Here is a 15744-nt window from a genome sequence, read left to right as displayed (position 1 = left end):
CAGTAGCAAGACTGAATAGCCTCTTTATCATAGTGTTCAAAGTCATGCTATATTTTATGAGCCGTTGTGATTTGCCTCTTACTACCTTCCCTTCTATATGTATTGAGACCACTCTAACCAGCATTGCCATGTTCCATGTTGGAACAACCACTCTCAAGTAACCTCAAATTAATTCTCCTTCCCTTAGCACACTTTTTTTTGCCGATTTACTTGAATTTTAATCCCAGACCCTTTATATTGTTTTAACGGAGAAGTTTTAGCCAAACAGGGGCAAACAGGATAAAATATTAATCAGAAAGAAACCTGAATTTCTAACCATAGACATTGATCAAAACTGCTAAAATTCTGTATTCATTTCTCCAGGTAAATACAGGTTAATCATCCTCAGTCTCTGGGAAGGTTACAGCTCAAATTCTCCAGAAAATAACATCCAGGATATGAAAAATAAAAAATATCTGGGAATAAGCATGGTAAGTTTGAACTGTGTCACCTGAGAGCTCAGCATGAATACCAGAATGGTTCAAGTGAATAAAGTAAGAGCAGTATTTATTCTTTTAATTCTGCAACTGAATTATGTTTCCTTTTTTTTCCCCAGAAAATTCCATAGAACAGAAACTCTCTTTAAGCAGTTCTAACCATGGCCATATCTTGCTAATTTGACAGCTAACACAAATGGGATTTAAGATTTTGAATCTCTGTGGAGAGAAAAAGCAGCTACAGAATTCAAATTCTGGTTCAACATTCAAGTGGCATAATCAAGAAGGGTTACATTTTAGGTTTGGAACTTGTTTGTTCTGTAAATTGGACTAGTAGGAGGAGACACTCTTATTAAAAGAAGTATTTTTTTGAAGCAAACTTCTTATGAATGTAGTAAGTTCTTCACATTAGTATGGTAAGACTCCACACAGTTGTCAAAAGAGAGAAATTGAGACAACTTGGAGGCAAAACGATTTTCAAGATATGAGAGCTTTTAGAATTAAACACATCCAGTAAGTGTTTCCAACTGAGCATCCCTGAAATTGCAAAGTATACCATATCTTATTTATCAAAGTAGCAAAATGCCAGAAAAGAAGCACAGAATGAGATACTTTCTGTAGTCCCAGACCTGTTCATAGAACATGAGCATGAAATGTAAAGGAAAGATGCTTCCAAATATTTGACCCCTTGAATCTCTGAAAGACAACTATGACAGCTACTTGCTGGGGGCAGAAAGGGAAATCAGAACTGCCATTCATTCTTTTTTCTTGACAAACAGAGGAGAGAGAAATTATAACAAATGAATTCAGATTGCAATCTGAAGGGAAACTGTCATCATGAATATAAATAATTGCCCATTTTGTCCAGTATCCTGACTTTTACTCAGTATTCATAATGCAAACAAGCCAAGACACGTCCCAATATGTTGCAATAAACTATTACAGTGGAAGTATATGTTTGTTTCAGGCCCTTCTTTTTTTAAAAGTTATTTGTCTTTTCTAAAACCTCATATGTTTGTTGTTTAAAAATCTGATTGAAAAAGGTGACAAATGTCTTCCTGAATTATCTTAAATTTCCATCTTTGTGACCTTGAATTCTGTCATATCTTTCTGTTTCAGGTAAAAAACAAAAGTCTTGTTTATCTGTTTTGAATTTATTCTATTTGATGACACTGGATGGGCTCTTAAATCTTGCTTTAGGAGACAGGTTATAGAAGTTTCCAATCCATCTTCTGCATAAATAATCTCAACCTTTCAGTCTCCTCTTATAAAAATCTTTACAGTTCTAATCAACCTCACCACTTGTCTCAAGTCCTCTTATATTACTACTGTATCAGTCTCAAGATATATTGCATTCAATACTGATGTCTATCCGATGTGGAAACTCTACTGATTTGATAGCATTATGCATTCTTGTACTGACCCGCTTGTTTTCTTTATGCATTACACCATTTTCCCTGACTGCAGCCACGCTGTGAAAAGTAGCACTAGATTTTTCATAATTGACTCAATATGGTTTTAACATTCCCAAGGTATTAAATCACTCTTTCAACTAGAACCTACAGAATAATTTTTGCTTCATAAAGCTTGTAAGTATTTCACTACCTACATTTGGTGTGTATGTCAGGATGCATAAAAACAGCATACATTTATTGGAAAACAGGTTCTGATTATCACTGATAATCATAAAGGTGAGAAGACAAGACCAGCTGACCCCTCTGTTATGAAGTCAATTTTTATGCAGAAAGCTTATGAAAATATCCTCATTAATAATTTAGATCACAGAATTAAAAATCTGACCCAACTTTTAGAAGCTGTCTTGCTTGACTTACGATTGCAATTATCCACTATAAGTACAATTATGTTCACAATTAAGTTGTACTTCCTAACTCATCCAGACTCTCCTTTGTATTATGGAAGAGATTTTTGCTGTTTTCTGGTTCATATAGGTTAATATCAGGTACAGGGAAACAGAACAAGTCCTAAAATCTAGAAACCGAGATTTTAAAAATCCTTACGTATAGACTGCTCTAGAATTAGTATCAGAACCAGTTATTGTAAAAGTCTCTAACTGGGTATTAGATGGTCCTGTTCTCCTGCTTTTTGCACTTCTAGAAAGCAATGTAATTATAATCTTTTTTTCATGGTGCATTAGGAAAAATGGGCTATGCAATAGTCATGTTAGCAGCTGGGAGTAAACATTTTCAATTCTACTTCTGTCATGTTGGCATTTAGACATGTCATTCAGAGGAAGTCTAAATTTTGGGAAGATAATTCTGGAACTGAAATACCCTGGTGAAACAGCTGAGCTAGCTCACATGAAACTGGTTACATTAGGATGCAATACATATTTATTAGCTTTCCAGAAGTTTTGCACCAACAAGTAGTTCTAAGATGAGGTAGTGATCTGACATCTTTCTGCACTTCAGCATATGCTATACTGACACAGAGTCAGTGCTAGCCCATCAATTTGTGCACAACATTCCATTAGAAGCTATGAAAGTGTCCTTCCTCTTCTTATACATTTGTCTACTCTTTATAAAAATTACCATAATATTGATTTTGTTTACAGGAGGATTTTGTACAGTTTACTAGGTGAACTTGATCAGAGTCCATATCTGAATCTACTTTTTCTACAGCCATTCAACATCAGAGTATGCTGCTGCAAAGATCTACAAAATAGAACAGATTTTTAGTGTAAGAAAAAATCTAAATCGAGGTCTTTACTTTCTTTCCAGGCATAACATAGCCTCGTTCACATTATGAATATCATCCTTTAATTCAAGAACTTGCATTTTCTCAAAATTAGAACATACTATAGGTATGAACAATAGAAAAATAGATGAGCACCACTGAATGCAAGGCAAATGTATCTTAAAAATGATATAAACGTGATTAAAACTAAAAGAATTAGAATCTAATTTTCCCTTCCTTTACATGTTCACAGACATTCACAACTACTTACAGCAGAAATTATAATTCTATTAATGAAGTATCAATTTAGGTATCTGAAATGCCCAAATAAGACATAAAGAAGGTAAGTCACTTGAATTCACATATAGATAGTACTGAAGCATATGCAGATTTTCCTGACTGTTTTACCTGTCTACTTAATTCAAGAATACTCAGTCTCATACCAGTGCAAAAAGCCATTAAGCTTTGTCATCACTTATATCAAAATAACAGAAAATATTCTAAAAATATAAATGCCACATCATGCAACGGCACCTCATGAGTGGTAGTAAATAAGCATTTTAGAACAGATGTGCACCACAGTCACATTTTAAGTGTAAATTTGGGGAAGCAAGAAAGTCAAAATGGCATTTAGCAAGTAAATAAAATAGTTAGAAAGACAGTGAACCAAGACTTCTGCTTTTAATTTATGGACCTGTTTTATAACCTTACCTTCCCTAATCTATTTGTCTGTTTTATCTACTCATTGCATTCAACCTTAAAACTAGACTACAAGCTGTCAAAGGTAGCGAGGATTTGGGTTTTTTATCCTTACTGTTAGTCTGTAGGGTGCCTGAAACAACAGGGCTCGACTTTGGATTGGGTTTCCAAGGTACTGTGGCTAGTATAATAAACTATAATAGCTACTGCAGCAGCTAGGAAAAAACAACCTTGCTGCTGCTGAAGTGTTAGCTGATGTCAAAACACCCCTTGTTGTTTTTACTAGTATGGAAGTCGGTAGGCATGTAGCCATAACAGACACTTGACTGAGCATATATTTGTTTCAGAATGTAACATTTCTAGGTTATAAAACCACTGTAATAACTTTCAATGAAGGAAATTAATTTTCTATTACAAAATAGTCTGTTTTCTTGCCTTCTTCAGTCGTAAGCACACAAATAGTGCATGACCACAAAGAAATAGGAAAAAATGGTGCTGCCTTCCTACCCATGACTCTACAGACACCATGGAGAACCAAACAGGGTTGTTACGCTGACACCCAAGCTGATCAGATGAATGGCCACCTAACCTAGTCTGGGCCTGATGGAAGAGGAGGATACATTGCTGAATGCACTGTTCCCATAATTCATAAATAGAGGGTTTCAAATATTTCTACAGCTGTGATGCATAAAACAATCTGTGTTGTTACATTTCCATGTTTTCTTCCACTTTGCCCTTATTTATATCTCATCTCTACATTTTAGTTGGGTTTTGCCAACTTAAACTGAAAAAGAAGCTGGAACTAAACACCAAGATTTGTGTGGTGAACTCTGCTATGGCCAGGGCACCTTCATCATTATGAGATGGGCATATTCTTTGGAAACAAACAAAAAAAAAGGCAAATATTCAGCCAGGTGGACAGATTTGTATCATGCCTTGGAAAGGAAAATTGCTGCAGTGTTGGGAACCCTAAGTTTTTGATCCTAAGCTTCTGCATTATTAACTTGCAACATTTACAACTATGCTAATTTAATTTCCCAGGAGATAATTTTCCAAACAGATATCCTTTTATTGTAGTACTATCTCCCCTGCAGGGATGCACCTGCAATGAATTGCTACATATAGGAGGGGGCAAGTGAAGGAAGAATTGAAAAATAGTCACGAAATGGTGGCTACAAAATGGAAGTCTATTGCATCTTCTGTCTGTATTCTTTAAAAGTATAAAAGTAGAGGAGACAGTCTATCAGAATTGCAAAAAAAAAATCCCAACTGATTTCATATATATCTATATGCTGATCTCAGACTTGGCCAAGAGAAAGAATACATTTGTGTATGCACAGGCAAACAACCATCAGACATCTCCTGCACTAAAGTAAACCCTCTCATTACAATAAGCAGCACACTTACTGAGGTTGGTTCCTTTTCTTTCTAGAAGTGTAAATCAGTACTCAGAAAGCTGTTAGATTTCAACCCACTGAATTCAACCTGTAGATTCAGGTTACAACATTTAAAGATTGAATCCAATGCAGACAATAGGGCTACAATCCACAGCACTTTTCCTGTGTTTGGTGAAAAATGAGTGAAAGAGCAGGACGACAATAAATTCTAAATGTTCTCTCTATCACAGCCCATAACATTACATGTGAGACAATGCAAGGAAGCATTTTCAAACTAGACAGATTACATGTAGCAAGGGTCAAAAGAACTATAGATTCAAACCAGGTCTTCTCAAGTACTTCCCACTAGTAACTTGCTTCTCAGAAAAGGGACTTGTAAGTAGCAGCTGTCCAGTTTTGTACTGCAGATGACTTCTGTCATGCAGCTGCTCAGTTTGGAGTGAGTGGCCTTTGGAGACACTGTATACAGCACTCTGGAACAAGCCTCCTGGAATCACTCAGAGAAAACTCAGAGAGCAAATGGAGCAAACCCTTTCAGCAGGGCACAGATTTCACCCTGATAGACAAGGACATTCTGAGCCACTGTAATTTTTAGAATTTGTGCAAGCATTACCTTAACACGAACAAAGTACTTTGTCTAAAATATTGCAGTTTCTGTAATAAAGAATATTTTTAGACTAATAATAATCAAGAGTATTTTGACACTACCTCTACTGGAGTTATTCTATTAATAATAAAATCATATCAAAGTTTGTGCAGGGAAACAATTCAAAACTGAAAGTTCTGCAGGAGACATGTTTTATTCAAACCTGCAACTATAGCAAGCAATTGAAAAATACGTTTGATGAATAATCTCTTTCCTCAGGCATTCTGTATCTCATAAATAGTTGTATTAAACAGCTTCAGGGATCTTGATTAACAGAGCCAACTGACAGAGCATTTTTTTCTAATGCTTCCAATGGATATGGTAACCTAAATAAACTGCAGAATAGTTCAAGAGACAGATAGAAAGAAAAAAAAATTATATGGCTAAAAATTCCCATCTATACAAAAGTCCATCAACATGTCTACTCATCATGAAGTCCCACTTATATTTCAAATTAGGAATTAACCAGCAACAGTGTAATATACAAGTCTTATCAAGGTATCACCTTGTGACTGGCATAAGTTTGTCGTATGAAGGGCTAGCAAAAAGAAGTGCAGTCCTAAGTGCTGGTTGCTCACTATACTGCCCTTCATACCGAATCTACTTTGGATGTTGTCCCTGTAACTCCTACACCAGCTTTTTTGTTAGTTTTGAGAAATGAAAACTGTGTAGTCCTGCAGAATGTTGCTAGTATTGAGAAAACAGATGTATGAATATTGATCAAGTCTTTGTGGGATTTTGTAACACAAAAGAAATATTTTAGCGACAGAGCGGAGAGAACAATTTCACGAAAGGAGATACTTTTGAGTACTCACCAGACAGGTGAAAATCTAGATTCAAGCAGAAGCACCAGCCTCAAAGAGAGTCTTACTAGCACAACTAAGATGTGTAACACACCTTCTACATTCATATGGTATTTACTCATTAAATGAAGCAAGGTGTCAAGAAGATTCCCTGAAGCCCCTTCCCTAAGCTATGTTCCATTTCAGAATGAAAAGCATCCTTATCCTTGATAAGCATTTCTTAAAAAAAATTGTCATTTACATTACTTAAAAAATTGAAGCTAAAGTATCTGTATTTGCTGGTGCAACAGCGCTAATAAAGCAAAACTAGGTTATAAAGAGGTTTATGTGCATGTGTGTAAATACACACATGCTATTTACATCTGTAAAAATATGTAAACACACGCAGACCCAGACACACCTTGAAAAAAGCCTATAAAATAGGTACTCGACCTGTAAGCTAAAGCAAGGCAAGAGACCAGCAAAATTTACTTTGCATACAAAACCTAAAGACTAGGTATTAGCAACAAACATTTTCTAACATCCCACGTGTTACTTTGTATTAATTACCTAAAAGTGAATATTTTCTCCAGCACATGGGCCCCATATGTTGGGAGAGAAATAATTAATTTATCCAGAACATGAGGTGTAAATGCTATCTTTGGAAAACTCCTACAGCTGAGCAGCAGAAAGAGCATAAACAAAAAAGAAGTTCACTGTATAAGCTAGGAAAAAAAGTATTATTACAGGTTCAGCAAAAGCCACATTAGTGTTATACCAGGCAACCCATTGCTGTTTAAATTTCAGTTGTTTTTCAGAGAATAGATGATCTCATAAACCATATACTGAATACAGATTTTTGAAGATGTTGCAAATGTGAAAAAAAAATGGAATACCTGCAAAATAATGCTTTCAGATTATTCTCAAAAGCAGTAAATGAACACAGGAATACTGTCTGCCAGATTTCATTCATCCTCTGAGGAAGAGTTCTTTTAAATTACTTAGGAATCATTATAACAGGAAATGGGAGACAAACAGTCCTTTGGAATGGAGAACGAGACTTCTGGATATTTCATTAAAAGACAAGATTTTAAAAATACCATGAAAGATCGTATAGGTTGTCAATATCTTTTTTCAGTCTACAGCTGTTGTAACTGCCTCAACAAAATACAAGAACTGAAAGAAAATAACATGAAGTCCTGGAGTGCAAAGGAAACGTTGGAGAGGGAGAGACACACACGGAAGGGAGCACTAGCAAGTCTGAGGGAAAACAAACTCTGTATGAAGAAATATGCTGTCAAGAACAAATCAAAGAAGGGCTTATAGGCAAGACATAAGAGTTACTCAACTGAGATTATTTGATCACTTATTTTTCAAGATGTTGAGGGTGTTCACATTCTGACATTACCTTTGGATACATAAAGGATTCCCAATGCACCTACATCTGTATTCTTTATCTCAGAAGTATCTGAGCTCAGAAATATCTGAGCAAAGTGGTTGAGCTTCCAAGCTGTTTCATTTCTGAAGCAAGCACTATTAATAACTAACATAAAGACATTCTAGATTATGACAAAGGCAAGGAAACAGATTGTTGGAAAAAAAGCAAGTTCAAAATATTCTTATATTCTCATACATCTACATTAGGCAGTAAGAGTTCAGAGACATTAATATCAAATAAAATTTTCTGCTTAGAAGGCCTTTGAGATATGTAGAAATTCAGTATATAGTCATCATCATCAGAAGTTCCATGCATACCAGTTGTGGTGACCCACAACTTAAATAAAGTCTGTCTGAAGATTCTGTTTCTTCTAGGCAGGATAGAAGAGGCATCGTGTCTTCAACTATAAGAAGGGAAAATGCACCTTTCCTCAGTCATTTTCAGTGGTCTAAAGCTTACTGACTATTTCCAGTTTCTAACTAATTGAAGCCTGAAGGTGTATGTATAGCACAATGTACTGCTTCAAGTATATCTTCCACTCAAAACGAGATGTTTTAAGAACAAGCAAAACCACCAAATTACAGGAAGGGAACTACTAAGTCACAGAAAGTCACTTTTTTGAAACCAGCTCAATTACAACAATAGAACACTTTCATGAGCAAAAAATATGACTTTCAAAATACAAAGTTCAGAAGAGACTATTGTCTTGTTCTCTGGTGCTTTAGCCATTGCAGAAATCTAGGGTTTTTTTCAATGTAGCCCCCCCTTTTGTCAGGTGCTTTACTGCCTGCTTTCTTCTCTAGAGCTGAAGGTAACAAGAGGCCTCTGTGAGGAAGGCAGGCAGGGTTCACTTCTTTCATGTGTCAGAAGTAAGGAGATAAATATAAGAACAAGGAGGTGGAGAACAGGACATGGATGAGCTTCTTGGCATTGTAAGAGTAGCACCCTTTACTAGAAAACAGCTGTATTTCCATTGTTTTTCTAACTGCCCTCTGATGTCTGAGTCTGTCTAACAGAGAGTCCAAGATGTCCATACTGCGGATGAAAAGTGGAAAAGGACCAAGCAGCAATCGTGAAGAAAACAACTGATAGGGAAAATATTTGGATGAGAGAAGAAAGTAGTGGGTGAAAAGAGTGAAACACATTTGAAGAAAGTGGAAAAAACTGACCATTTATTTTCAGAAGGATAAAAGGAATTACACACTTACTGAGAAAACAAATTTATATAAACCTTAAACAAGTTAAATTGTCTCATTTTTGAGATCAGATATCTTTTTGTGACAACTAATAGGTAATATTATAAAGATGCTCTGTATCTCTATGCTTGAGATAATCCTGAAAGACTGAAGGAAGCAAGATTTGAGGTTGAGGAATATAAAGCTAAATTTTTGAAGGGGCAAAATTAGGTTTTCAATATATACTTGAATCATGAGATTTCCTTCAAGAAACTAATTAAAACATTAGTAAAAAAAAGCTGAAGGAAAATGTATCCAAGATTTTTAGGTCAGCTATTTTGACACTTCTTTTTCAGGGTTTGGTGCTGAATTTAAGTGGTAGTGTTATCTATACTGTTAGACTACCAGAAGACTGAAATGTACGATGCATCTTCTCCTTATCAGTAGGTAGCAAAAGTTTGAAAATTTTAATATCAGTCTTCATGTCAGCAGCCATTTCTGAACAGAGACACTGATGCTTTATGTCCACAGTTTTCTTCTCAGAAACTGTTATACTTTGCAAGGTGGAGTACTGAAATAATTTTAGGTCTTTTTATGCAAATTTTACAGGGAATTGAAAGAAGGGGGTTCTGTTTAAAAACTGATGCTAAAATATAACTTCAAGCACATTATAACAAAAACTCTGACAACCCTTATTTGGCAGTTACAGGGAACTCAATTTGTTATACTAGATTAAAAAATACTCTGTAAGAATAGAAGAAACCACTTGACCACCTATCCACAGACATCAAATTCTACTCTGCTACCCATGTGCAGAAATCAACAACACACTTTACTGTAGCATATTTTCTGCAAAGGCCCTGGGAGACGCAACACACTTCCCTGGGTAGACTAACTCTAATTATTAATTAACCTCTAGGAGAAGTACCTGCCTTGAGATTCCAGTTATTTGTTTACTTACTTCTTCCTTTACCCCATTTATGACCTCTGCCTGTATAAAAGTTAGATCTATACCTTAACAGGCAGCATTCTACATGCATTAAAAAAAAATTAGGCTTTTTAAACAAACCACTTCTCTATCTTCTTTTTGATAAACTATTCTAACTGAGCCCTGATGGTGTCTTTATAAGGACTTCACTGCCAACCTACAATATTAATTCTTCTCTGCTCACTTTCCAAGTTCTCAGTTTCTCCTTAAAGACATTCGAACTTAAAAATGTGTCCAAAAAATTGTAGAGAGTAGTGTATCATTGGTCTCATCAATTTTGAAATGATAGTCAAAATGACCTCTGTGTCCTTTTGTACATTAAACTCAAATATAAATCGTCTTAGCTGTCTTAAAATGCTTCTCCACCAAGATTAGTAGATAACTCAGAGTCAGTGTTTTCCAGGATATTACTACCCATTACACAGATTTGCCCATGATTTGGCTTCATTAAAACAGACTTTATTTAGAATGGATTCAACTTTTCAAGGGATCTAACTGTCTTTAGGACTGGTCTTATCACCTTTTCGCAGTTGCCTTTTTTTTTCATCAGCAAGGTTATGTTTACTGCTGCTATGAAGGAATTTAATTAATTCCAGTCAGACACAATACATAAAGACACTGTAAAATATAACTAGAAATTATTAAAGCTCTGACTTCAGTGAGATACTGTCATATTTTGCTGAAATGATGTCTCTTGCCAGTTTCTGCGGTTTCATTAAGAAGAACACACATGCCTCTCGACTACATCTCCTAGTCTGGGAGACAAGACATAATGTTTTGGTTTTTACACAATGCTGAAATCTCAAGGGCTCAGCAACAGTAAAGGATAGCTAACACCCCCACTTGTGCTCAGATCTGTGCTTTGTCAAAGCATCTCTCAGGTCCAAATTCCTTTACAAATAAAATAGCAGCATCCTCTGATCTCAATAATCCCAGCTGTTTGCTCTAGGGGGTTTTGAAAATTCATTTGACTACTTTGACAACAGAAAGTTTGACTGCCTTTGAATCTGCTTTCAAAGACAAAGTTATACAGGTCAAGCTATTGCCCATGGAGTATTCTGGTTAGTTTGACAATGACGGATACTCTTCATGACCATTTCCCAGATCCCTTATGCCTATACTTCACAACTGTCCTTAATGATGAATGACACTCATCTGCAATGAATGACAATTTTTCAGTATTCTCATCCCCAAAGAAATGGTATTATCATCACATTTTCTTGCTATAATTTATCAGACTGAAAAAATACAGTCTCTGATTACTGGGTTCTTTATTAATGTAATAACTTAAACAAATACCATTTTATGTGTTTTGAAATACAGACTGGAAGTATATCAAGTTCTTAGGTAGAATATACTCTGTCTTCATTACTTTAGGAACTGTAAATCTTACTCTTTAATGAAAATTCAATGAGGAAAAGACAGACTGTTTTAATTTGAAATTAGTTCAGATGTCCTAGCTGTGCCTAGAAGAAATAAACAAGCAACTGTTATAAAAGAAAGGAATATTCAAAATTATTTTGAATGTAAGTCTCATTCTCGCCACTGACAGGAGTGGCAATTTTATTTGCTTAGTGAGGTTTTGTTTTAGTTTGATGCAGTTATATCTTCACTGATTCAACAGGGACTAAAGTAGCCCAGCAAAAAGACCCTCCAAAAAAGTCATCCAGTCAAATTTGCACTTTGTGAGAAAAGGTGCCATGATTCTTGCCACCTTAGGCCATGATTCTTGGCAATGATTACTTATTACTGGCAGATCCAATTGAATTTATCTTAACAAATAATGCAAGCTTGGCTCAAAATTGTTATTTCTGTTACTGCAACATTGAAGGTCCACAGAACAGGATTTCTCTATGCCTGTGCCTGTGTTCTCTAGAAAGAAAACAAAAAGGACTGCATATAGAACAGAATGTGTGACATCTAACAAAAGAAAACTATAATCTAGACATTGATCTTCAAGTGGAAAGAAATATGATGAGTATAGAAGCACGAAAACCCCACGAACGATAAGAAAATATTCAGCAGCTTGATGGGTACTGACATAAGAGAACATGAGTCTTGTGCTGAGCAATGGCATCACGTTAGTGACTTATAGAAGAGTTTTTAAAGGAGAACAAACTTCCTGAGTTTTCAGAAATGTTAGCAAGGACCTCCTCCCAGGCTTGCAGGGCAGGAAAATAGAATGAAGGAATTTGTTTTAAAACAAACACATATGGGAACCTAAAATAGCACATCACTGGAGAGGACAAATGATCTTCTGCTATACGGGAACCAGCTCTTTTTTTTTTTTCATTTGCATGCAGATGAACACAAATGCACCTTTCTAGTAGCTTATAGATTTTATATCTGTGGTATATCTCAGCAATGTTTATCCATTGTCAGTATGAAACAAAGAGAGTAATTAATTGCCAGGGACTGGTATGAAGCCGTAAGTTAATGCTGATGTAGTGAAGAAATACTAGTGTTCATGTGTACACAGAAGGGTAGGAAGATGACTGTGAAGTGATAGAGGTAAATCACAGCAGATGTATAAAAACCTACTACCCAAGGCAGGTCACACACACAAAAATGGAACTACCATATGGTAGTAGGTAGTATTCTCCACTTGCTTGTGCATTCCTCAACTTTAGGAAAGTCGTGCATGTTTATATTTGCATTTGTGATCTTTTTAAATGCAGTTGCTTCAGAAGTAATTTTTTACTTACAGACTGATTCAATACCATTTTTATGGTCCTGGTGTGCTGCCTGTGGAATGCAGGGCATCTTCTCTGAGTCTTGCAGAAGCTTCAGAAACACCTTTCATGAAACAAGAAAAAAGTAATTTAGAATCCATTTTCTAAAAACTATTTTCCCTATATACATATATATATCCCAAACCATCCAGACTGTCAGAAATTCGTAGTGACTCCTCTAGCCACCCTGATGGAATACGACTATAAAATTAGTCAAGCTGGAGATCCTGGGGATAAGGGGAATGAAATAAATGCCAATAGATACAAAAGCACCTATGCAAAGAATTGCTGACCCATACGCACCATTATCTGCAAAGATTTTTCAATAGGCTGTCTGCCCTTGATTGACTTTTTATGTTCCTAATCTGTGGTATGTGTTAGAACTCAGTTACTGCAGTTTTTACCAAGGACATATCAACAGCTTCAACTCTCTTCTGATGCTCCAGCTAGAAATGTGTGGGCACAACCAGAACTCCTACCGTAGAGTTCTAATTATGATAGTACAACTAAATCTAATGTACAAAATCCTACAGAAGTGAGAATCTACAGAACCTGGGGAAGACGTAGTGTCTAGGGACACTCAGGACGTGTCCCTAGATTTTGGGCAAGCACATGGGCAATAATGTTATTGAAAGACATTTAAAGGACAATACAATCATCGGGCACAGTTAACATGAACAAAGTCCTGCAAAACTAATACTATGGAGAGGATTGGTCAACAATGTGTGTTTTGTAGCAAAACAATAAGCATGCATACCCCAAACTGGGTGAAGATGATACAATCCTGTTACCTAAACTCATCATGGAAAAAACTGAAATTGTTTTTTTTATCAAAGCAACAATCTAAAAATCTGCACTATATTAAAATTCAATGGATTGAATCTTCCTAAGCAGGGGGACACACATCAGAAGGCAGTCATAGTTGACGTTATAAAAACCCAGCAGAATTCACCAACTTTATAATCATGAGATCTATTTAAATGGTATATATACTTTGCCAAACAGATTTGTGTTCTAGCTACTATTTCTTGCCTAATCCTGTTTCACAGTTCTGTCCACTTAAAACCCTTTGAATTGCATAGACAGACATTTCATTTTCAGTCCCTTAGCCTTGCAGAAACTTAGAACAGCTTTCAGAGTGAGCCTTATTCACACACCCCCACTTCTTTTAAGCTCAAATGAAAAACAAAATTAAACTTTTCTCATCTTAACCTGAACTGCAATTTAAATAGTGAACTAAAAATTTCAAATAAAAAGAAAGAAAAGAAAAATTAACAGAAAGTACAGGTACCGTGAGCATCTCCAATTGAACAGCAAAAGCACAACCAAGTTTTTCTTTGTCTTGATGAAAGTCTTGCTTTTTCTCTCTGTTTGAGTTGAGCTGCAAGACTTAGATTATACCCACAGTGCAACTTTCAGAAATCATTAAGAAACCATTTATTTCTTCCCACAAAAGAACCTGATATCAGCTATAACAAAATACTCCTTGTTTCCAAGGAGCTCACACAATAGACAATAAAAACCAGTCAATGTGAAGTACTTTATAGCTGTTGAAAGATATTTCTTGGCTTGCTAAGGTCTGACTGTTACATAAACCATATTTTGCTTAGTCAATATAATTGCCATTTAACAGTGGTTATCGATTGTGTCTGTTACTTGCAAACTTTCAGGGCACACTTTTGGCCATTAACAACTGCAAGACCAGAAATTTCTGGACTGACATTTCTGTATTAGACCCTGGAGGCAGATCCTGACAACCTAAAGCCACATTCTAATTTGTTGCCTTGGAGCCATTTGCTGATGGCTCTGCAGACCAATTCTGTCAAGCAAACCAAACTAAACTGAACCAACCGTATCACAGAATATGAATCACTGAATAGCCTGGGCTGGAAGGGACCTTAAAGACCATATAATTTCAACACCACTACCATGGACAAGTATAGCTTTCACTAGACCAGGCTGCTCAGAGCTCCATCCAGCCTAGCCTTGAACATTTCCTAGGATAGGGCATCCACAACTTTTCTAGGCAACCCATTCCAGTGCCTCACCACCCGCACAGAATAGAATTTCTTCCTAATATCCAATCTAAACCTACTCTCTTTCAGTTAGAAGACATTCCCCCTTGTTCTGTCACTATATGCTCTTGTAAAAAGTCCCTCTCCCTCTTTCTTGTAGGCTCCCTTCAGGCAGTGGAAGGCCACAGTTCGGTCACCTCAAACTCCTCTCTGCAGGCTGAACAAATCCAACTCTCTCAGCCTTTCCTCGCAGGAGAGGTGCTCCATCCCCCTAATCATCTTGGTGTGCCTCCTCTGGACTCGCTCCAACACACTGATGTCCTTCCTGTGCTGAGGACCCCAGAGCTGGATACAGTACCCTAGGTGGGGTCTGACCAGAGAAGAGTAGAGCGGCAGAATCCCCTCCCTCGACCTCCTGCCTATGCTGCTTTTGATGCAGCCCAAGGTTACAATTGGCTTTCTGGGCTGCAGGCACACATTGATGGATCATGTCCAGCCTCTCATCCACCAGCACGCCAAAGTCCTTCTCAGCAGGGCAGAAATATTTCAAGGAGGTATATGCTTTTCCCTGGAAAGTTTTGAGGCAAACTCTAAAGTCATTTCAAGGAAAAGAAATTAAAGTAGTACTCAGTTAACAAATTTTAACGCATCTTATTTTGTGAAGATATTCAATCATTCTGTTCTCTCCTCAAAGAAAAGCAA

General features: G+C 36.4%; 1 protein-coding gene across 1 annotated transcript in view; it reads right to left on the bottom strand.

Annotated features, from left to right (window-relative positions):
- The window catches only part of ABCA13 (ATP binding cassette subfamily A member 13), a 174887-nt gene that overhangs the window by 77954 nt on the left and 81189 nt on the right, over window positions 1-15744 (bottom strand). Inside the window, exon 35 of the mRNA XM_017814892.1 lies at window positions 13001-13091. Within this exon, the coding sequence (XP_017670381.1) occupies window positions 13001-13091 (91 nt within the window). The remainder of the gene's footprint in view (window positions 1-13000; window positions 13092-15744) is intronic.

The sequence above is a fragment of the Lepidothrix coronata genome, unplaced genomic scaffold (assembly GCF_001604755.1).
Source record: "Lepidothrix coronata isolate B3197 unplaced genomic scaffold, Lepidothrix_coronata-1.0 Scaffold47, whole genome shotgun sequence".
Lineage (NCBI taxonomy): Eukaryota > Metazoa > Chordata > Aves > Passeriformes > Pipridae > Lepidothrix > Lepidothrix coronata.
The sequence above is the reverse complement of the archived record's forward strand: the minus strand, read 5'-3'. Positions and strand labels throughout refer to the sequence as shown.